Source organism: Ascidia mentula, chromosome 6 (assembly GCF_947561715.1).
Source record: "Ascidia mentula chromosome 6, kaAscMent1.1, whole genome shotgun sequence".
Taxonomy (NCBI): domain Eukaryota; kingdom Metazoa; phylum Chordata; class Ascidiacea; order Phlebobranchia; family Ascidiidae; genus Ascidia; species Ascidia mentula.
The window spans coordinates 19,397,287-19,420,080 of NC_138571.1; the positions used below are offsets into that span (position 1 = coordinate 19,397,287).

At 39.9% G+C, this 22,794-nt stretch overlaps 1 protein-coding gene across 1 annotated transcript; it reads right to left on the reverse strand.

Moving 5' to 3' along the window:
* Positions 1 to 418: 418 nt before the first annotated feature.
* Positions 419 to 16,799, reverse strand: LOC145906740 (uncharacterized). Its single transcript, XM_082994193.1, has 27 exons — positions 16,717 to 16,799; positions 15,896 to 16,046; positions 15,153 to 15,387; positions 13,775 to 13,945; positions 13,275 to 13,465; positions 12,886 to 13,013; positions 12,543 to 12,679; positions 11,218 to 11,415; positions 10,544 to 10,672; positions 10,098 to 10,299; positions 9,184 to 9,242; positions 8,682 to 8,966; positions 8,127 to 8,313; positions 7,807 to 7,930; positions 7,045 to 7,257; positions 6,729 to 6,863; positions 6,109 to 6,250; positions 5,484 to 5,686; positions 4,893 to 5,016; positions 4,413 to 4,612; positions 3,690 to 3,844; positions 3,349 to 3,442; positions 2,699 to 2,873; positions 2,290 to 2,463; positions 1,750 to 1,904; positions 1,122 to 1,382; positions 419 to 944 (listed from the first exon to the last, which is right to left on the reverse strand). Exons 1-27 carry the CDS (start codon positions 16,760 to 16,762, stop codon positions 722 to 724), a joined length of 4,497 nt encoding a protein of 1,498 aa, XP_082850319.1. The 5' UTR covers positions 16,763 to 16,799; the 3' UTR covers positions 419 to 721.
* Positions 16,800 to 22,794: the final 5,995 nt, after the last annotated feature.

Below are 22,794 nucleotides of genomic sequence, written 5' to 3' on the forward strand. Positions count from 1 at the left end.
AATCAATTTTTTTTCTGTTCAGCAATAGTAGACCCCCTTCATGAGTCATCAGACCCGGCAATTGTTTTTGGCAAACAAGAGAAACTGTAACCAGGTGCACAATAACAAATGACTTCTAAAACTCAATTTTTAGGATTTAATTGAGAGATGCGGCCTAAACAAATAAATCAGCTGCTAGGTTGAACAAGCTTGGAGTAACCATATAGACTAAAGCAGAATTTACCCGGCCAATTTTATTTTTTCAGTGCTAGCAATATTGTATACCGCTCTTGAGGATCAGCATTAAGCAAATTTAAACAAAGCAAATATTAAAATCAATAAACCATCTTAAAAAATGTAAAATTAACATATCAAAATCTTCAGGTCAACGTTTTGTTTTCAATGCTGTTGGACAGAAACTTTCACAACAACTGAACCGTTAATATGTTGTATTGTTTTGACACCACATAAACATATACCGCATCTTGAAACCAGTGGGTGCAACTTATTATTAGTCTAAGCTTTAATCCAATCAAATAAACAGTTCAAACTTTTGTTTTGATAACATTCCAGGTAGTTATAATTACATAATCAACCATGACGTATTTGAGGTACTTTGATATTTACAGAAACATGCACAAACAAATTATTAAAGAAAAATTTTTTTCTCGTTAGGATTCCGAAAGTTTGGACGGCAAACGTTTACTGCACGAAGTAATGATCAGTTCCATCTTGTTCCAGCTTAGCTTGTAACCAAACTCTCCACGCAGTACAAATACTTTGACGCCCTCCTGTGCATTATCGGTATCTTGTCCCAGTTTTCCGTGTCCGACGAACCGTAACGAAGATAATCTGGCTTCACGCGGTAGCTGCTGATGCGTGACGCATTTTTTCCGCGCCCAAAACATCCGGGATTGTCAAGGTCAAAGGTTACGAAGTAATCGTTACCGGGACCTGTCTTCACTCTGCGTTCAATTCGATGTTTCATATTTAGTAAAATGGTAAGGGCCAGATTTCTTTGACGTAAAGTTTACGCACATTTATGGCATGCATTCGTGGATAGGTTTACAGTGCGAAGCATTAGTTAATACGCCTTGGGATTATTTCTGAACCGTGTTTGCTTTTGTCACAGCAAAACTTACCCCAAAACAACCTCGTCGCTCGTCAAACCTTCTTCTGGAATTTCAATCTGGTTCAACCCGTTAAACGTCACTACGGTGTTGACTCTTCCGTCCACGTTCAAAGTGTTGCCTTGTCGCAACTGTATCTTCATATTCTTCACATTGTAAGTCCCGTTGCCTTCGCCTCGTCCTTTCATGCAAATACGCACACGCTCTATTGCCATCTTGCGGAAATCAAGATCGTCCAGCAAGACGCGGTAACGTCCAGTCAGTTTGCTTGTGCTGTTGCGAGATACAGAATAATTTTTATTAGGTCAACATCAAAAAGAGCAGCAAAAACACATACATTGCCAAAGCAGTTTAAGGGGTGTGGAAAGTTTGTTGGATTTAGCAACGGTTCAATTGACTCTTAGTTTGTCACGGACATTCAAGAAAAAACATTCAGCATGCCCGTGACAAAAAAAAGAAAAAACACTTTTCATAATTTTTTGTCATTCTCAACTATTCAATTAAAGGTAGTTGACATTTCAACCTATTAGAAAGAAAACAACCTATTAGAAACATTTCATAAATGAATATTTTACAAATAAGATTGATCGCAGAAGAAGGAGTGAACAATTCTTTTATCCAAGACCCCCACATTCTGTACCTGTAATCTCCTTTTCCAGAATCTCCCAATACAGAGAATGGAGCCCAAATAACGGGGGATTTTGGGAGTGGTTTTGGAACTTCGAAGTCGTTGACAATTTTGAAGGGAGCAAGACAGAAGTTGTCCAACTTGGTTGCAGCTTCACTTATAGTAACCTGTTGTATTGGAGTAAAATTGGAAGTTAGTGATTGTTGACGTATTGTTGTCACATCAATTGCCAAAGGTCATATATATTGGACAGAAGAATTGGCCGTAAACTAACTTGATTTCGGAATGGAAAGTTTTCGCTTTAAAAATGGAAATAATAAAAAGTCTTTGGGTCTTACTAAAAACTGATACTTTGAACAATTATACCAGGAAACAGGAAAAAACGTTTTCCACAATAGTTGACAGTCTTCAAAAAATGTAAATTTGACAAAATCAAAAACTGGTTGCAACAAAAAGTGGCCAAAACTTTTATGGGAAGAGATGCAATTTCAGTCACGAGCAGTTTGTCAACAGCTACAGAAACAGGGGTGAACGGCAGTACAAAACACTTACCTTCTTGTTATTAATTGAAATGTCGGTTGAGAAGGGATATCCCATGGTACGCGAGTCCGGGTAGGTGGTGTAAGCAGTTCCACAGTAACTCATGCTTCCACATTCAGACGAAATCTCTATTTTATCCTGATTGTTGTCGCTCACGAAAACAGCAAAACTCCACTTTTCACCATCCTGAAACGAGGAAATAATGAACTCTTCAATCTCAACTTATTGCATATTTAGCAGCCCACAACTCGGGGGAGTACATTCGAAATTGCTAATTATTTTTTAAGTAACATAAAGATTTTTGTTCTTTGTTCCAAAAGTAACAACAAGTTATTGCATACAAATGTTAAAATGCTACTTCGAAACCACTTGCGGGTTATGTTAACTTGTAATCGAAACATCGATTTAACCTTGCACCGACCTTGAGACCACGTGGTAGAAGCATGCGATACGGCCAACCGCATTCACAGTTACCAGCGGCCGGTTTCACAAACTCCATCTCTTTCACGTTCACCCAATCCTCGTGGAGACGTTTGATCACAGATGAATGGACGTCGAACCGTTTGAGGACGGCAATTTGTTCGCCATCACCCATCCTACAAAATTTGTATCATGTAATGAAGGTCAAAACCCACGGTGTATAACACCAGTCACCAGCAATGTAGCAAATTACAAGAATAATTTGCCAGGATCGACTCCCCGAACAAACCAGGTAATCGTTGGTAACATTATTTATTTAAGTGTGACAGAATTGCCGTGAGCAGGATTTTTCAAACTCTGTAATAACTTTGCTATGCACCACATAAAAAATAAAAATTTTCATACAACCACAGACAGACCCAGTCGTAAAGAACCAGCAGCGTAAAATGCAAAGTTTTTTCCCCAAAAGCCATTTTTAGTGCCCTCAAAGTTACATCTACAACCATAGTTGGAGAACCATACCGAAATTGATAGCAATGAGGAACTAATTAGTTATATCAGTAACGACGTATGATGACTGGGCATCCTAATAAGCATTATGTTACGTTTTGTCTGTAGACAACACTAGATGGGAGACACTTTTATATTTACCTGTGCACAAACTTATCCATTTCAATCCATCGTTTTCTCTCATCCATGTGGCGTTCTTGGCAGATGAAAATTCTCAGAGTGAGATTGAGAGCACCTGTATGGTAAAATCAGATAGAAAAAGTCAGCAAAACATAAACTCTCCAGCATGTCGGCAAGGATTGAAACTAACAAGCGCAATGTAGTTATAATAGAACAGGTGTATAAAGCGAAAACAAAACAGTATTTCTGTACATTCCTTCCAAAAAAAGCGTACGGTATACCAGTGTACGTACACAACACTTGAAAATAAAACCATTCCGTACACATCAACTGGACAAGGTCAGTTTTAATTTTCCACACACCTGTAAAGCCAGCCTTCCTCCGCATGCGGATATGAAACGTGAAAGGTTCATGGTCAAGTTTATTATCCCACTCATACCGAAGTTCAGGTTCTTTCAAGAAAGTTTTGATGCTTGAAGAAGTTAAGTCTTCCCTCACCCACGAAGTTCCATTCCACCTTTAAAGTTGCCATGTTTAAAATTGAACATTAAACTGTTTACGGAACTATTTGGTTAAGTATCGGTAACTTGGTATCTAAGTTTTTCAACATGTTACGTAAGAAAATAACTCAGTCATGTCTCGTTGTGTGTATATATACTGACAATGCGTTAATGTACGTTAAATATACATATCAGCAAAAACCTGAGCCGTTTTTCGTTATGTGAACTTTAGGTGGAAATAATGGAAACATTGTAGTTGGCGGTGCTTGAGCGTGTAGCATTTCAAACATAATAATTCATGAAACGAATAATGTTGTCATAGTGACCAGCAACGGATTAACCATTGGGCAAACAAGGCACATGCCTGCGTGGAGGACAGGGCAAACAACTTCGCCACAATTAATTTCTTCACAAGATCAACTTTACAAGAGACAAATTCGCCGCTGTGTTGTTTAGACGCTTTTATACCCATTGTGAGCGCAATGTACTTTCAGGCCACTTGTCTCAATCTGCCTTTTAACCAGCAGAGTCCCAACCAGCACTAATGGAAGGTTTAAGCTGAAAACATATCGAACGTATTCTTACTGGTCGAAACCCTCTGGGGCGTCCCTGCCCGGCAGCATGAGAATGTCACATGGAGCCAGAATGACTCCCGGGTCTTCAGACCCAATATCGGTCGTCAGTTCATCATAGTATTTTTGCAGAACGTCGTCAACTCTCTTGTGCCAACGGAAGAAGATGGGGTCCCGGACTGCAGTTTGTGCCGAACCCATGTATGAACTTTTCTGTACGAAGGAGATACTTTCAGCATGCGAAGTATAAAATATGGCTTATTTTGAGTAAAAGCTGGGTGTTGTTGTCGAAAACAACATTTAAAAATTGTATCTTGCCCATGAACAAATTAAACCAAAATTCCGAAATATAAATGCCACAAGCTGCAATGTATAATTTATGATTAATGAAAAAAAAAAAAAAAATTTATAATTTATGAATCGCTTGAATGGTGTTTTGATTCGCACGAGTTATTGTTATGATCAAATGGGAAAAGATCTATTGAGTACTTACCCGAGGAGGAAGACCCTGGGTAAATGCCATATGTCCAGCGTTGTGCATTCCTCCAAAGGCGTTCGCGTAATCGTACGTGGTTGGTTCAATCAGGTGTCCGGCAAGATTTGGAGTAAATCCTTCACTGCGTAAAGTGGATATATATTAAAACCTGGACTTGAAGGTGCACATAGAAATCTTGTTTATTCAGAAAGGCAAAACTTGTTTCGGTACAGGTGTGAATTCTTCTCCATGATTTTATTTGCCGCCACCATTGTTATATTCCCTAAAGTAGGTTGTGGGTTCAGACAAGCGAAACGTTATTACTTAAAACAGAACCATAGTGACGTAGTAACGTAAACATCTTGCTAATACAACGCATAAGTAATGCCATGCTTATGCATAGCAAGGCGGGATCGCCCCACTGCACAGGCCCTTTTTGGCGATCACAGCTCTAATATTCTGATCATAAGGTTCACATGCTTCGACAAGTCGGGAAAAGTGGCTGATCCAGCTTGGCTGCGAAGCCTGTGAACCTTATCATCTTGTTAATATTTACGTTACAGGGAACAAGTTATATATCATTGAAACATTCAAATGTTCTAAACGTACGCTTCAAAACGACCCAACGGTTTTACGTCTTGGTTCTTGTAAACTCTCAACAACGCCATTTCATTTCCAGCCACTTTATTTTGAAGATAAGCCGCCCATGCCCTTTCTTTAGGGCGAGGAACCATCCATGAGAACTCGTTGCTTGAATGAAATTCCATGCCAGCGTCAAATCCGAACGGTTCCACCTCTTCGTATTCATATGGCTGTTATAGGAGGAAAGTATCGTTATAAGTTATCTTATACCACGAGACGATAATCACATGCCACGAGACGAATTACTATTGCTATTAAAACTGGTGAAAGAAATCTATGATATCTGGTTATGATTTTAACCTGCCAAAAACACGCTTTTAGTGCTGTGAGTTTCGTTAAAATTAACAATGAGATCGCGTTTGTTGGGGGCTAAGTAACATATTGCACGTAAAAAGAGTGCAGATGAGGTTCGCGAATTTAATTTTGGGTGCGGGTTCGTGTGCGGGTACGTGTGCGGGTGCGGGTGTTTATGCGTAAAAGTTGTGCATGACAAATTCTACTCGTTGAAACCTAATAAACAAGGAACAACTCTGCTAATTTGATAAAACCCGCTTGTGGTGGAAACCTCACACAAGACATCGAATTCCGTTACCTTGACTGGCTCCAAGCCCCAGGACTCGCGGTCAGCGTCGTACCTTGCAAGCATCTGCGAATGCATGTAACCAAACAACTCCCCTTGTCTCCTCTGGTAACCCTGCTCAAATGATCTTGCCCCATACACAGAATGCCAATGCCTGAAACACAAGAGTGACACAGATAAACAGAAGGTACAACAACCCCCACAGAGGTGTTAATAGTTGGGGATATAAGGATAGGTGAATATATTTTGCAACAAAACGACTGATTTAATAGATTCCGAGCAGCACCCACGAGACTTAACAGGTCGAAAACAGTGGAACTGTCTGCAACTCTCACTATAAAAAACATTATTGGCTCTATTGCTCACACAGAATTTTGTAAACGTGCAATTAAAATTGCTTCCTATGTTAAAAATTACACCAAAGCTGCACTGATTTGACCCATTCGGTCGAAAGAGTGGCCCTGCCTGCAACTCTCACTATAAAAAAACATTTTTGATTCTATTGCTTGCAATATTCCGACTACGTCGTTACTTGATATAAAATAATGCTAAATTTATCACAAAATTACAACCTCCCGTGACAAAACACCAGCAAACCACACGATCACAACTGTTTGCCATTTCCCACCAACCTATGATGGAAGTTGAAATCCCCGTCGCATCTCCAATAATTCATCCAACTCTCCTGAGGTTTTCCCTCTCGTTTCGTCACAACCATGGCGGCCATTGAAGTTACAGAAGGGTCAGGCTTTGGAGGATCCGGGTACCTAACAACGGTCATATTTATATTGGTCAAAATAACCATTTGCTGGCATCACAGATAAAAATTTATCGGTAATTCACATGCAATGTGCATTTGTACTTTTCTACAGTATATTATATTCCAGTTGTAACTTTGCAACTACACACATTTGTTACAGATGTTCAGAAGATCAGTTGATGTCTAACCTGATATGCTGAGATTTGGCCAGCTTGCTGTGGACGATGTAGCATTCGATTGCCCACTTGTAAAGCTCCGGATTAACCTCAAAACTCTTCTGCGTGGCCTCGGCGAAATCGAGAACCGCATCAAGGTCATCCGTGTTCTCCTCAATCTTCTCAAGGTCACTGATGAACTTCATGGCTTTCACCTTGTGGTCACCGTCAAAGTTGTTGAAAGCCCTGAGAGAATTGTTGTTATTTATTTTTTTCTTGTTTATTCAACAAAAATAAACAAGCAACTGCATCATTTGTAAATATCTTTCCTACATTCGATTACTGACCATAACTTATGTTTTTTATCACAGTAGTATCTGTTGGAGGGTGTGGTAGCTTACGAAACATCGTACTAAAAAAATATTTCGACAGCACGAGCTTTTGACAACTGCTACTTGCTTTATCAGGTGCTACTGTGGCACTGATAACGTTGGTTATTATTTATATTTGTTAAGATGCAGACAGTTGTGCATGCACTGTGTCGATCTATAGGGTAACGTCAGTGCAGCTGGTGACTGTTGCACTGAACCAGCTGGAAAGCTAGCCAAGAACAGATTCTTCCATTTCGTGGTGGTATAATCCATTGAGTAACTGGGTTTTAAACTACGGAGACGAAACAAGTGGAGCGCACTGTGGCCAAACTGTCCGTGCAATGAATATTATGCCTCTTTGGCTTTTAAATTTATGTTTAGTTAAACAACCAGGAGAATAAAACTCAGTTGAGGTAAATTTTACTTTGCAAGTCCAAGACCGGAGGCGTCGTCTTCATCATCAACTTCTCCCGCTGGTTGCCACCTGAAAATCCTCTCAAACCTTTGCTGGAAAGCTTCCTGCTCAGTAACCTTTTTCTCATATTCGTCTGCAATGCAATGAGGAAAATGTATTTTGAGGTAATTAAGTACGGATGTTATTTTCATAATTCTATTGTGGAAGAAGCAGTTGTACTGTGTGTTTGCAAGGCTATGCTTATAGCAAGTATATTGACGCAGGAATATATTTAAACAGTATAAGATATGCCGAATTCTCAAGCAATGTACTGATACTGAAGCACTCACCTTTTTTGAGAAGCCGTTTTGCCTTGTCCGCCACACGCTTCACCAAGTCGAAATCGGCATCAGACATCACCAGATCCGCAATAAGGTGGCCAAACTCTTGATCTGCCTTCGGGATGTTGTTGTTTTTTACCAGAATCTCACCACGTGACTCAACCAACTTCACGTAGTTCATAACATCGGACGAACGCTGTCGGAAAATAAAAATTAAAGACCAAATTTCGTTTAAACCCCGATCCAGTAGGTCTATGGTCCGCTATTCTACCAGAGCAAAAAGTTGGCAAACTAAGCTTAAATGTGGGAAAATCTGTGATAATCATAAATTACTACTATACCGCTCTTCTGGCTATAATTTTATTACATCAATAGCATCTTTATGCGATTAGCATCACACGAAACATCTTAATAAACATGACATGAGTTTAATGGATAATAACTTTGGTGTAACTTGTTTCTAAGTGTCCGAAAATGAAAGTAAATTTCGTTGAACAGGACAAAAAGGTATTTTCATGGTTTAAGGTTTGTCAATGCCTAAAGTTTTCGCTGGGTCTGACTTACGTTTGTGTGAAAGTATTCAACCAAGTCGTCAGTGTCAGATATTAAATTCTGAAGAGAAATTGCAGATTTCGTTCTTTCAACTTTCCTCTTTCGCCCTCTAGTGGATCTTCCTGCGCGGTTAATCTTCACCGCGTCGTTGGCGAATCCCTGCATCAGTAGGAGGAGCATTTGGATTCGATCCCTCTTCGCAGAGACCGCTTTTTTCGCCAACTTTTTCCAATATTTGACAACGGGACTTTCCCCTCCGTATGAGGAGCCGGTGGACAATGAAGCGATCTTGGCCACCTTCAAGTATTGTAAAGTTGGATTCACATATTCAGGGCATTTTAGTTCGTTTCAATTTCGTTTTAACACTTTACTGTTGTTCCACTTACAATTTAAAACCAAATTACTGAACCTAAACCAACTTTTATCTTTCACATTTTTTTATTGATCTTCAGGTATTTTTGATCACAAATGCAAATAAATTATCTGAACGGAAACTTTATGATCAACTCCTTACCTCTGCTTTGGAGGTTTCATCATCATCCCTGTCATTTTCAATCAAAACTTCCACGGTCTCTTTAAAAGTTAAACAACTTCACTGTTAACCATATGCGCCTAGTTTTCATTTTTCCAGGGGGGGCGGCTATATTATGACGTCATAATTTGTTACTATGACGTCATCAAGTATCGAAAAACTGTGTTTGAATTTCAATGCATGAGGCGTATTAACCAAAAGGGCGACGTTAACAGTGAACGCGACACAACCAATAAGTACCAGTTGGTATATCACACTGCGAGACTGACGTTGCAACAACCGATGTCAGTTATACGTAAGCGAAACTAGGTCAACATATTTTGTGTGCGTCGTGTGGGAAACACATTGTTTTTGGGTCTTTTTTCTTCGAACGTTACGAATGCGACGAGTTATATGGTGCGGACAGACGCGCGTAACAGTCATTCGTCTTTTTTTATGAAAAACCTGGGGGGCGCCGCCCCCCCCCTGCTCCCCCGGACTAGGCGCCTATGCTGTTAACACATACTGACCTCTCAAAACCCAACGTGTAATTGTCAGACAAATTATAATTATTCAATACGAAGTCGAACTTCTCATCGAATATTTATTAATTCTAAAGAGTAGCAGAAGGGATTTGGAAACTAAATTGTAATTTTAAGTGAGCTGTCGACAAGGTTGTTTTGACCTATTGGGTGTCATCAGTGCAGCTTGGTGGCATGTGACGATCTTGACCGCAAATCAACTAAACTTCCATTTTGTGGTGACAAGTGACCAATGGCTTATGGCCTATGGCTTTGTCTGTAGCTTACTCATAACATGGTATTTGCTCTATTACTTTCACGAGTTGGTGTCATTCACAGTAAAACATTCCAAGCCACACAGTATATTTAATCAAAACCAAACCACCGCCCGCTTACTTGAAGTGAGTTTAAGTCCAGCACTTTCATACACCGCCTTCACTTCGTATCTCCCAACCTTTCTGAACAGAGGTCCCTTCGACGACTGGAGTAGGGGAACCACCTCGCTGTATGTGTCCGAGTATTCTCGACTTCCGGGCTTCCCCAGAATGACGAATCGTCTGGTCGGAGGGTCGATCGTGTGAACAATAGGTTTGGCAATCTATGGAAAGAAGAATACTTCATCAATCCATGACGTCATAACAACTAAACACCTGGGTATATAGCGAGGTAATTAAACTTGTACGAATCGGATACAAAGAGTTTCTGGTGTACGAAACAGTTCAAGCCAATACTGTATTCCAAAAGACCCAAAAGTGCAATACGTTTTTTTTTAAACGTTAACCATTAATAAAGTTACTTTTGAACAAGGTTATACCAAGGAAAATCTCTTCCAAGCAACTTACTCTGACGTCACCCTCTGGATCTGTGACGTAAACAGTCAGATTTCCCGCCCCTGGTTCGAATCCCGGCTCGATTTTGCATGGTAACCGGCCAACGTTCTTCATAATCGCTTCAAACTCAACGATGTCGCCCTGGAATATAAATAATGTTGGAATGACCAATTTATGGGTGAAAGCACACCATTGTGGAGCGCACTTCATTCCACCAATTTTGATTTACACCGTATATACTATATGTGCAAAAGAGCCATAATACTCAATGAGAGCTGCATACAGGTGTATACAGTGTTTTGACCTGTAAGGTCTCACCAGTGCAGTGACAGTCACATAGGCCAAAACAGTGTATATACCTGTATGCAGCTCTCACCTATATACTTTCAAACCAGTCCATGGAACATTCAAGCGTATAAATTAAACTCGACAGTGCCTTCATTAGTTGGTGGATATAAGCAAAGGCAATAATGCTACAAAGGCAAATGTTGCCCGAATCCAGCGGTCAACACAACAATGGCATATCTAAATTGAAACAGACACCGTGAAGAAACAACAAGGTTTTGAGCAAAAAGACTTCACAATTAGCTTCAGATTAATTTTACCGACAAATTTCAGGTTAAGTGCAACCACATTGCCAGCATGGAAATCAAAGATGATTTAAACAAAATTACTCCAGTTGTCACCTTTTGGAAAGGAGCCGATCGAACTTTGATCCTGAAGTTGACTCTCCTCGGTTTGTCTTCCAACTTCACCTTCTTCCCTGGATTCTCTCTTTCCTCTGCCTCCTCCTCCGAATCCTCATCATCAGGAGGGTTGGATTTGGCAACCGGAGCAAACTCGTAAACTTCCCCACTTTCCTGCTTGTAAGCTTCGTTGAATGGCTGCAGGAAAGTATACGTTAAATTGGATTTCCGCGACCAATTGAACTTGCCGTTTGTTTCAGTTTGACATCAAATTAAAATTAGAATGTATTTGTAAGTTGCCATTATGGGCAAAGCCCCTAAATTTGTATTAAAGTGCATATGCCACGGCCATAACAACTTTGCGTAAAACTAAAGGTATATCTACAACAAACATATATCCAAAGTTTTACGGTTCTACGTCAACTAAAAAATGTAGAAAACTGCACGAAAAGTAACGGCGACCAAAAATCGTAAACCTTTTGCGCTGAGGAGAAAAGGACATATCACATAAGGCGCTTGCGTCGAAAAAATGCACTGTTTAGATAGGAGAAGGCGCCTGTTTTTGTAGATATTGAATAGTTTCAAACATAGGAGAATCCACAGATTACGTTACCTTTAAAGGTCAGGACAGGGTTTTGCATCACACAAAAATTTGGCATTGTGACGTCACGAATCGAAGGCTTATTTGTCCCTAATTAACGGAAGACCATAGGGTATAGCAGACACGACATAACTGTGAGTGGACAAAACGACAATGCTAAACTAATAGTTTGTCTCTGTCGTGTTTCCAAAAGTTCATGTATCACGTTAGCGATCATAAATGCTGTAACAACAAGAACACCCTGTCCCAGTAACTGTTTTATTATTGCACAACTAAATTAGACATAATAGGTCGAACAGCGGCCATCTGTCTTCAGCTTAAATTAACATCAAAATCCGTTTATTGCACTTGTTCACTTTTTGTCCCCTGTTTAATGCAATATTATGCTTAAATCAGTTTTACAATGTTTTCCATTCCTTCGCATAAGGCTTGCTGCCAGCACTCGCGCTCGACCGAAGCACCTTCTATGACGTCACGCAACAATATCTCGCTTTCGCACGATTTCGTTCGCAGCGGCAAAAGTGCGACTTTGATCAGCTGTATCTCAGAAACCAGTCGTCGTATCAAGCTACTTTTTTCGCCAGAAATGTTCTAAAGTTATGAACATTTCTTAGTTTGATTATTAACATGTTTGATTTTTACGTGTCATATGCACTTTAAACGTTATCCGTTACTTGGTAGGTAATTCGGCTGACCTCAATAAATTGCAAGAAAATCAACCAACCTTATCGGGTTGATGACGTAATATCACCAATTCGTCATCGGCGAAAGAATAATTGAAATAATCGTAGAATCTCCCGGGTCCGTACAAACTGTCGTATTTCCACGCGTAATTCATCCATGACAGAGAGCTTGGTTTGCCTAAAAGTTTGATTAATTTTACCCACTTGTTGAGCATTACATCTCTGCCAAATACGAAATAAATGTTGAACAAGTATTAACTATACCAAGAGGCAAAGTATGTACGTCCGCAGCACAATGTTAGACAATTACAAGATACACCTCAAATGAGACTGGCTTCCATAATACGTCAAACAGATTTTTCTAATAACCCATTATCCACCTACCTTGTTCAAAGGGGTGCACCAAACCCATACAATGGCCGCACTCGTGCGCCAGATAGTGGAGATAACGCCTGGTTGCTCTCACTTTAACCTCCTTGCTACACGAATCCATTCCATTGAATGAAGTGTGTCTGAAATTTGAATTATTTATTATTTTTTCAGCTTCATAATAAAAAACATAATCTTATTTGATTTAAGTTTAACATTTCCATTATCATGAATGACATATTGCATGATCAGAATCAGCTTTATGTCCGACAAAGAATAGGTAACAGATATTTTTTTTAAATACCCAAAGTAAAGTTTAAAGCAATGTTGCTTGATATGCATATAGACCTTATCGTCACTCACATATATGCGTTACAACGACAACCATTAAGGTCATCACATACCCAGCAAAAATTCCAAATCCCTTTTTCCCATCGTTGTCGAATGAGAATCCCATGTAACGACTATCTGGTGGTTTGGTTGCCATCAAACACCAGATGTGCTGGTCAGCAACACCAACTTCATCGAAGAAATCGTCCATCACAGCTGACATATCAGCCTTGCTCCATGCTGTTCCTGGTGTCGGATCGACCACCTGTGACGTTAATATTGTACTTATTTCTATAAAAACTGTTCACGAAGGTTAATTTACGGGTAATTCTACGATATCATTACAGCATATAGTGGAATAAAGCTACAGGAGCTCAGCGTTTGAAAGGGAAATATTGTGGCTGTTACAGCAGTTTAGATGCAATGCCAGCGAACCAAATGACCTCGATGTGATCGCCAAGTATAAGCTGAGCTCGATGTAGGAAGGGCCTGTGCTTTGGCGATCCATGAAACATTCATTCATTCATTCATTCATTGGTTTATTTTGCCCAAAGTATTCAGTAATTAAACCCACCTGTTCCGAGTTTGAATCCGCATAATGAAGTTTCAACCCAGCGTCTTCAAACACAGAGAAAAGATCCAGTTTCCTCTGGGCCATCGGACCACTTGTAAAGTCTTTCAGCTCGATGGTTGGCCAAATGACCTTGTCCACGTAATCAATGTCAAGTGTGATGTCACGAAAGTGCTGAAACAAATAACATTTGACGTCATAATATTGTACACCACATTATAGATTTGTTTGTTAAACAATTATCGATGGCCAAAATTTTTGACCAACTGCAATATGCGCTACTTAGTGATTAAGTACAAGTACAATGGCAAGATCGTCTACAGTCACAGCAAACTGCATTAAAGAGATCTTATTAGTCGAAACAGTGGCCATCTGTATGCAGTTTACAAAATTCATATAATTGGCTCCGTGCTTGTTTGTGTTAGTAAAATATCCAATAACAAAGGTTGATTATGACAACCAATGGACAAAAGCAACATCACTTAGTGGCAACATCGCGCGATATTGACCTCATAACATTTTTAGTCGACAGGCTATTTCTGTCCAGATAACACAACTACATACAGATAACGTGAAAAAACACAGTAATTTGCGCTATAGATTGAGTTTTTTATGGTGTGTCATACTGATAAGAGCCTTTCATAACAATGGTTTTAATATTGTGTGGTGTCGCCTTCCGCCACACATGGTTATGATTTTCCACGTCGCCTATAATATGGCGTCAGATGCCGTTTTCTGGTTGGGATTAACAAAGGCAGCTAAATAATATAGGCAACGTGGAAAATCATAACCACGTGTGGCGGAAGGCGTCACCACACAATATTCTGGTCGCTTCTACAGCTGCTGGGGTTAACAGGCTCCTTTCTCGCCTTTATAAGAGCGTGAGTCGTAGTAATAACAGTTACGAAACAAACGCAACCGGATAAAGCAGGGGGAACAAAAAATATTGCATAACAAAGGGGATTTGAGTGTACGCGGGCTTGCATTTGAGAAACACTGGAATGAGGCAATTTATTATTTTTATAATTTTACACTTGGTAATTGTATGGGAAACCCTTTAACATACGACTTTATTTTGATGTTTTGTCCTATTTTGTTCCTCTCCTTTATATTTTGATAACTTTACACATCGTAAATGTATTGGAAAGGCTTGTCATTGCGCTTTTACTTGCAAGCATAGAAATAGGAACAACTGCAAATTCAAAATACGACTTTAAATTGATGTTTTGTCCTATTTTGTTCCTCTCCTTTATATTTTGATAACTTTACACATCGTAAATGTGTGGGAAAGGCTTGTGAGTGCGTTTTTACTTGCAAGCATAGAAATAGGAACAACTGCAAATTCAAAATACGACTTTAAATTGATGTTTTGTGGACTTACCTGGCTTTGACGTGAAACACCACTGAACTGGAATGTTGCGTTCTCAATTTTGATCGTAATATCAAGTTTAAGCCTTCCGCTAGTCTTAGCAACAACCGTGACCTTCCCTTCCCTTTTCCCGCCATCGCTTAAGGTCACCTGCACGTCAGCAGTCACGTGGCTTCCATCTGCCTGTGACGTCACAGTCACAACGCCAGCGTAAGAACGGAAGAAGGCGGTGGAAGCATTTCCTGACCTGAGGAATAAGATTAATGTATTATGTTATTCAGAACAACATAATGAGCTTTAACAAATAATGCATTGTTTACAAAAGAACACTCTATGGTGAATGATAAGTTTGAACGTTTGCTGGAATAACAAAGTATCCGATATTCATGCAAAGTTGTGGTTGTTGTATAAAATTTGTTGATAAAAACAAAATTCCCACTACAAGTTAAAAAAATTTGGATTAAGCGTTTTGAGAAGCTCAAATAGTTGTTAAAAATAGATTGCTCGGTGATAATGATATCACAATGCTTGTTTATTCACAAACAGATCGTTGTAAGGATTCGATCGATTAGGAAACCACATGCTTTGTCACAATTAACCGTAAACAGACGAACAATGTGCTTGCTTATGAACAAAACTGAGACAGAAATACTGAACAGCAGATGCTCCATTGTTCAAACCCAAAAGCTGCTCCTCGTTAATAAAACAGATAAACGGCAGGAAATCAAAGCAGTACGATTTCTATGTTTTCCCACCATTTCTTTCCGCTTGTGGCCACCACAGTCCCACTGATCATATTGAGAGATCTCTGGTATTGACCAGACTGATCGACGTCAAGTTTCAACTCCAGTTTTTGGTCCTTGTTGTTTGCAGCGTATAGACCGCTGATGGATTTGCTGTAGTCAACTGTGCAACAAATATGATTAAAAAATTAAGCAAGGCCCAGATTATAATATCAATTTAAATCATTTCTTTTTGCACGAAATCTGCAACGTGCAGCAGGTGAAAATGGCATCAATCGAACCATATGGGGTGATCTTATGTACTGTGTTCACTTTCTTAGGTATTCAAGTGAGCATTCTGCGATCGAACTTTAGTTCGAATGTACAGTTTTTCGAATAACACAATATATTTGTGGACAACGAATCCACAAAAGTTACATGAAAGTTGCCACTCACTTTACCATGTAACTAATGTGTATCTTATGTAAATAAAGTAACATACGAGCTTTAGGTAACATAGAAACATTGAGTCTTTATCGCTGAGCCAAGGGTCGGCAACCTTTCTCTAACCGCGGGCCAAAGCCAACTCTGTAATGTATCAGCGTCCCGTGCTTCTTTTACAACAAAAAATATCGTTCTTTTCACTGTTTAACATGTTGTTCAACCATGCAAATTAAAGGGATTGATTGGAATTATTTTTCTTATTCTGTACTTTTTTATAATAGAACTCGGTAAGTGAAGTCGGATTATTTGGGCGGGCTGTAGGTTGCCACCCTTGCATTCAACCGTCAACCGCGTCGCAAATCTACACTCAACATAGCACAAATCCCACAGGGATCATTGCAAGATTTTACCTCCAGCCTGGCGGTCGGCACGTTTCATCCCTTGGTACAGAGCCATAACCAACTGTGTGGATAGCCTTCAGTTAATTAAACCTGGAATAAAGAAATATAGAGGAGTTAAGCGCAGCATTTATTCTGTTAATTTGATAAACCCGAGGTTGTAATAACGATTGAGATATCGTTTTTGCGATGATTTGATGAAAGCAAAGAAAAAATCTTACCGGGACGATTGAATTTAAGCGAAAAAACGAACCATTGAGTTTTCAATAAGTGATTAAATTTAAGAATGTAAGATTCTCATAACTTCTAATGACAAACCAGCCGTTGAATTCTTACCGCAACGCCATACCGACAAAAATTTTCTACTGGCCTACTTTCACCGCTCACAGAAACGTTTGATCCCAAAACCGCACGGTGCTGAACAAACAACTCAGCCGTAAAAATCTTAGCAAATATTCGGCACACGTCAACAAATAAATGCTTGTAAGTCTGTCGTTTTTATACGTGCTAATAAAGCTCAACCTACAGTTCGCATACGACTACCTTAACGCAGGAGTATCGCCTGGTGGTTTCGGCACGAAAAAACCCACCGAACCGTGAAGTTTTTGGTTGTAAGTTAAGCGAAACGAAAGCAAAACAGGCAGGGATTTTGAACAATACGCCGCCCTGTAGCATCATTTCCTTCCTTAGAGAATTCAACTAAATTCGATAATTACAAAGCTGCTATCTGGCAAGTAATGGCATGCACGCACGTATATAGCGGTAGAATTAATTGTACACAATTCACGACACGACCCGAGGCCGTATAATTATGTTTTGCACGAAACATTCCGTATCTGTACTTAGTCAAACCCGTCACTAACACGATAACGACGTTCTAGATTTCGATTGGTTGATTTTTCGGTATCTCCAAGCAACCGTAGTTTTGTTTCACATCAAAGCTAAAATTATCAGTTCCACCTTATACACGTATATAATGGCTAAGTGGGGGCAATGACCTTACATGTAGGCCTTAGTGTTGCGATAAGCAGGACCATTATCATAAGATCACACTGAACGAGGCCGGAAAACGCGCACTTGTTCATAAGGGATTAAAGACATTGGTAAAAGTGAGCCGACACGGTTAGAATTCATCAACTGGTGTGCAAATATTCATGAGAAACTTAAATTCGGTAAATTTATTCACTCATTGAAAAAGATCACCTTGTAAGCGGAAACACAAAGGTTTATTTTTTTGTATAAGTTCAATCGTTCCGGTATTTACTTTCACCACTGGTAAAAGGACTTTTTTGTTAAGGACGAAATTGCGTTTCTACTTCTATCAAATTGCGACAGCCTTATACTGTGGTCCCGCTATCACAACAAAACGCCTATAAAGCCCCTGACGTTAAGGTGGTTAAACTCTCTATTGTTGTCGAAGCAAAAACGTCTTTGTCCACATGCCACAACCATTTCAATGCCTTGACATAAGGAATTTACGACTTGGCCCTGCTTTCTCAAAACACTGTTGAGCTTATATAGTATTTATTAACACTTTTAGTTGCGTTTATCAAGCTAGTAACATTGTAGTTTGTTTAATCCAGTGATTTTTTCACACGAACATGGCAGTATTGCACTAACGCAGTTTTGATGCATCGCAAATGACACGTTACACTAATTACAAAGCTTCCTTTCATTCAAACACAATTTGACAGCCTGCAATTTTCACAGCAGCGTGGCCTGCAGATCGTCTCAAACGTCTACTGACATCCTGTACAGCCTGCAAGCGACTTTCCACCATCCCTTGTGGGGATTCAAAATAGAGCAAGCGATGCGTAGTAAAGAAAGGTAATTCCTTAGAAGCGAAAATAGGCGAAAGTCTTGGTATCACATCATGACGTCACTACGCGGGAAAGTAAACCACGCATTCAAATTTTGGTTCTTATGACATTTGTTGTTAATGGCAGAGGAATTTAAATCACTCATGTCAACCAATATTATATTTATTTGCTAATTCTTGCAAAATAAGAACCCATGACTAATCCAACATCATTACAATGGGCAAACGCACAATTAATCGGCATTTTGTAAGTTATCATAGGTTAAGGACAAACTGGAATTCAAGACTTGTTGTTCTCGCGGACAATGACTGTCAAGTTTAATGCATCGTTACTAGAAACGTTGCAGCAACAAGATTTGGCGAGAAACGGTCAGACGACGCCGAAGCTGTTTGCACCACAGTGGGATTAAATTGCACTGAAGCAAGGTCTAACTTCAATGAAACAGAGCACGTCGTTGTAACACACTAAGCAAACCGCAATGCACCTAACCACTAACAAATTTTCTACTGGCCTACTTTCACCACTAAATAGTTGTAAAGAGCGTCACAGAAACGTTTGATCCCAATAGCGCACGGTGCTGAACAAACAACTCAGCCGTAAAAATCTTAGCAAATATTCGGCATACGTCAACAAATAAATGCTTGTAAGTCTGTCGTATTTATACTTGCTAATAAAGCTTAACCTACAGTTCGCATACGACTACCTTAACATAAGAGTATCGCCTGGTGGTTTCGGCACGAAAAAACCCACCGAACCATGAAAGTTTTTGGTTGTTATCGCAAGTTAAGCGAAACGAAAGCAAAACAAGTAGGAATTTTAAACAATACGCCGCCCTATAGCATCATTTCCTTCCTTAAGGATTTCAACTAAATTCCACTATAAACCAAGCTGCTATTTGGCAAGTAATGGCATACAAGCATGTATATAGCGGTCGAATTAATTGTACAGAATTCACGGCACGACCCGAGGCCGTATAATTATGTTTTGCACGAAACATTGATATGTAACGTAAAATTACGTTACACTGTAGTTAGTCAAACCCGTCACTAACATGGTAGCGACGTTCTAGATTCCGATTGGTTGATATTCCGGTCTCTCCGAGCAACCGTAGTTTTGTTTCACATCAAAGCTAAAATTATCAGGGCCGTCTTATACAAAAATGCGCACTTGTTTAACCTGCGAGCTAAGGTTTGTGAAAATACAAGGGATCATGACATTGGTAAAAGTAAGCCGAAACGACAAGAATCCAACGGCTGGTGTGTACAAATAGTTATGAGAAACATAAATTCATTCTTCTAGAAGTAATCCATGCTTTCGCATAGCAAAGCAGGATCGCCCCACTGCGCAGGCCCTTTATATTTGGCGACCACAGCTCCAATATTCTGATCATAAGGTTCACAGGCTTCGCAGCCCAGGCATTGCAGCCTAGCTGGATCAGCCACTTTTCCCGAGATGTCAGAGCGAGATCTGAAAAATCTTCTAGTATACGAAACCCAATGGTTTATTTTTTCGTGTAAGTTCAATCGCCCCGTGTAGTATTTACTTCCACCACTGGTAAAAGGATGTTAAGCTTGCCATAAAAACTAAAAATGCGACGAAATTGCTTTTTCACTTCTATCAATTTGCGACAGCCTTTCCTGTGGTTCCTTATCACAACAAAACGCCTATAAAGCCCCTGACGTTAAAGTGGTTAAACTCTCCATTGTTGTCGAAGCTAAAACGGCTTTGTCCGCATGCCACAACCATTTCAATACCTTAACATAAGGAATTTACTACTTAGCCCTGCTTTCTCAAAACATTGTTAGACTTATATAATATTTCCTAACACTTTTAGTTGTGTTTACAACCAATGAACATGGTAGATTGTTTAAACCAGTTATTTTGTACACACGAACAACGGAAGTATTGCAATAACGCAGTTTTGATGCATCGCAAATGACACGTTACACTAATTACAAAGCTTCCTTTCATTCAAACACAATTTGACAGCCTGCAATTTTCACAGCAGCGTGGCCCGCAGATCGTCTCAAACATCTACTGACATCCTGTACAGCCTGCAAGCGACTTTCCACCATCCCTTGTGGGGATTCAAGATGGAGCAAGCGATGCGTAGTAAAGAAAGGGAATTCCTTAGAAGCGAAAATAAGCGAAAGTCTTGTGTCGCATCATGACGTCACTACGCGGGAAACTAGTAAACCACGCATTCGAGTTTTGGTTCTGATGACCTTTGTTGTTAATGGCAGAGGAATTTAAATCACACATGTCAACCAATATTATATTTATTTGCTAATTCTTGCAAAATAAAAACTGCAGAACCCCTGACTAATCCAACGTCATTACAATGGGCAAACGCACAATTAATCGGCATTTAATTTATCATAGGTTAAGGACAAACTGGAATTTAAGACTTGCTGTTCTCGCGGACAATGACTGTCAAGTTTAATGCAACGTTGCAGCAACAAGATATGGCGAGAAACCGTCAGACGACGCCGAAGCTGTTTGCACCACAGTGGGATTTAATTGCACTGAAGCAAGGTCTAACTTCAATAAAACAGAGCACGTCGTTGTAACACACTAAGCAAACCGCAATGCACCCAACCAGTAACAAAACATCAACTGCCAACGGTTTAACCACGCTTTGCACAAAGTCTCCACTTCAAGACCGCCTACAGAAATAGTTTATCGCGCGACGCCTACGCGAAGCGCTCTGGGGCATCCGGAACGCTGTTGAATGGAACGTGAAGAAAAAGGCGTCACGCATCACTTCACTAAATACCGGCTGCAGGCGGAGAAGGAGAAGTTTCCTCGGGAACGGTGAGTAACCGCGCACCTTCACTGTGTGTTGTTCCACAGCCAACGTTGAAAAGACCCTTAAAAGTTAATAACAATGTGACTTACCACCTTTGTTCCATCCATAGGTTAAGTAAGTAACAAAATGAAAGCTTAAATCCGCGTTGTGAACGTTTGGGACACAGCTTGTTCCGCAATAACAAGATATGTGGAACGGTTGTAGCATTGGACACTTTAGGTTGGCGTAAATAAGATGCGGGTTAAAGCACCTCATAAAGAAACCAGTTTCCCTATCACGACTGTACATAAGTTTATTCACGCCATAAAATTCCCAAGGCAACAGACATCGCGCTATTACGTCACAATAAACGAACCTGAAAGACCCTGAAAGATTGACGTTGTGTTTGCTGTTAAATGCAGCTGTCTTGAGCGTTGAGTCCGCCCCTAATTTCGAGCATGAACTACAGAACATGCTGAAGGCACACAGCTTTGTCGCTCAGTTATAAAACATTTACAACTTACCTTTAAAAGTTGAAAACGTGAAGCTTTCATGGGGTTATATTTGTTTCTCCCAGAGCAATTAAATTTAATAAAAGTCACGTGACCGGTTTGTTCAATCAAAACGACCTTGTCAGAACTCAAGCAGCAAATTGTTGAACACGGAACGGAAACTCTGAACGGAGCAACCACTGCATGTAGTTTGCATATTCTATATCCAATAAATTCGGCTTCAGCGATGCAGCATCGTGACCCTGACCTGATTCTGACCACTCCGCATGTTTCGTGATCGTAAACACTGGAACACCAAAGGGAAAGGACACAGGCGGAGTTAAATCTTTCCTGCAGCGCTGAAACAAGCTTTCTAGCATCCTGCTGGACAACACAAGTTTTTCCTGACAATTCGTTACAGTACGCCTATTCGTAATCCTTCACAGTCTGATATTTTTCTAAAACACGGTCTGCTATTATTCTCGCCATCGCGCTGTTACGTTCGCACGTTATTTTGGTGGTTAATTCGCTGCAATTCAGTCACGTGGTAAACTCTACTTAAACGCGCTTGGAACAAATTAAACTTTACGCCTCCTGATTTTGCAAGCGTGTGTTTCAATTAATCAATAATTCTGCTCACGGAGTTTTAAATTCAGTAGTCATTTGGCACGCTGCAATCCTTAGTTATTCAGGCGTGCAGAGGTTAAAGCCCTGTGTGTTTAAATTAAGCATTGAGATATAGAAAACTTGTTTTTGGGCCGTCTTGGCCCTGTATAAGACGATTTGTAATTGCACACTATTAAACATTTTACCTTATTATCCTATTTTTTCTTTAACTGTTGACAATACTGGGGTTGGTTTATAGTTTGCCTGAGAAGCCAGGTAAAAAATTGCCAGGGCAAACTAATCCAGGCCTGCTTCCGTCACTTGTAATCCTTGGTTGTCAATAATACATTTTCGTTAAATGTGTTTCTGAAGAAAGCACACCGCA

Bases quoted from the DNA above. Each gene is read 5' to 3' on its own strand.
- LOC145906740 (XM_082994193.1), bottom strand. From the start codon at position 16,762: ATGGCTCTGTACCAAGGGATGAAACGTGCCGACCGCCAGGCTGGAG. The intron at 7,258-7,806 runs GTAAAATTTACC...CAATTCTCTCAG, and splicing joins TCCGGTCTTGGACTTGCAAA to GGCTTTCAACAACTTTGACG. The intron at 5,687-6,108 runs GTAACGGAATTC...CTCCTATAACAG, and splicing joins GGGGCTTGGAGCCAGTCAAG to CCATATGAATACGAAGAGGT.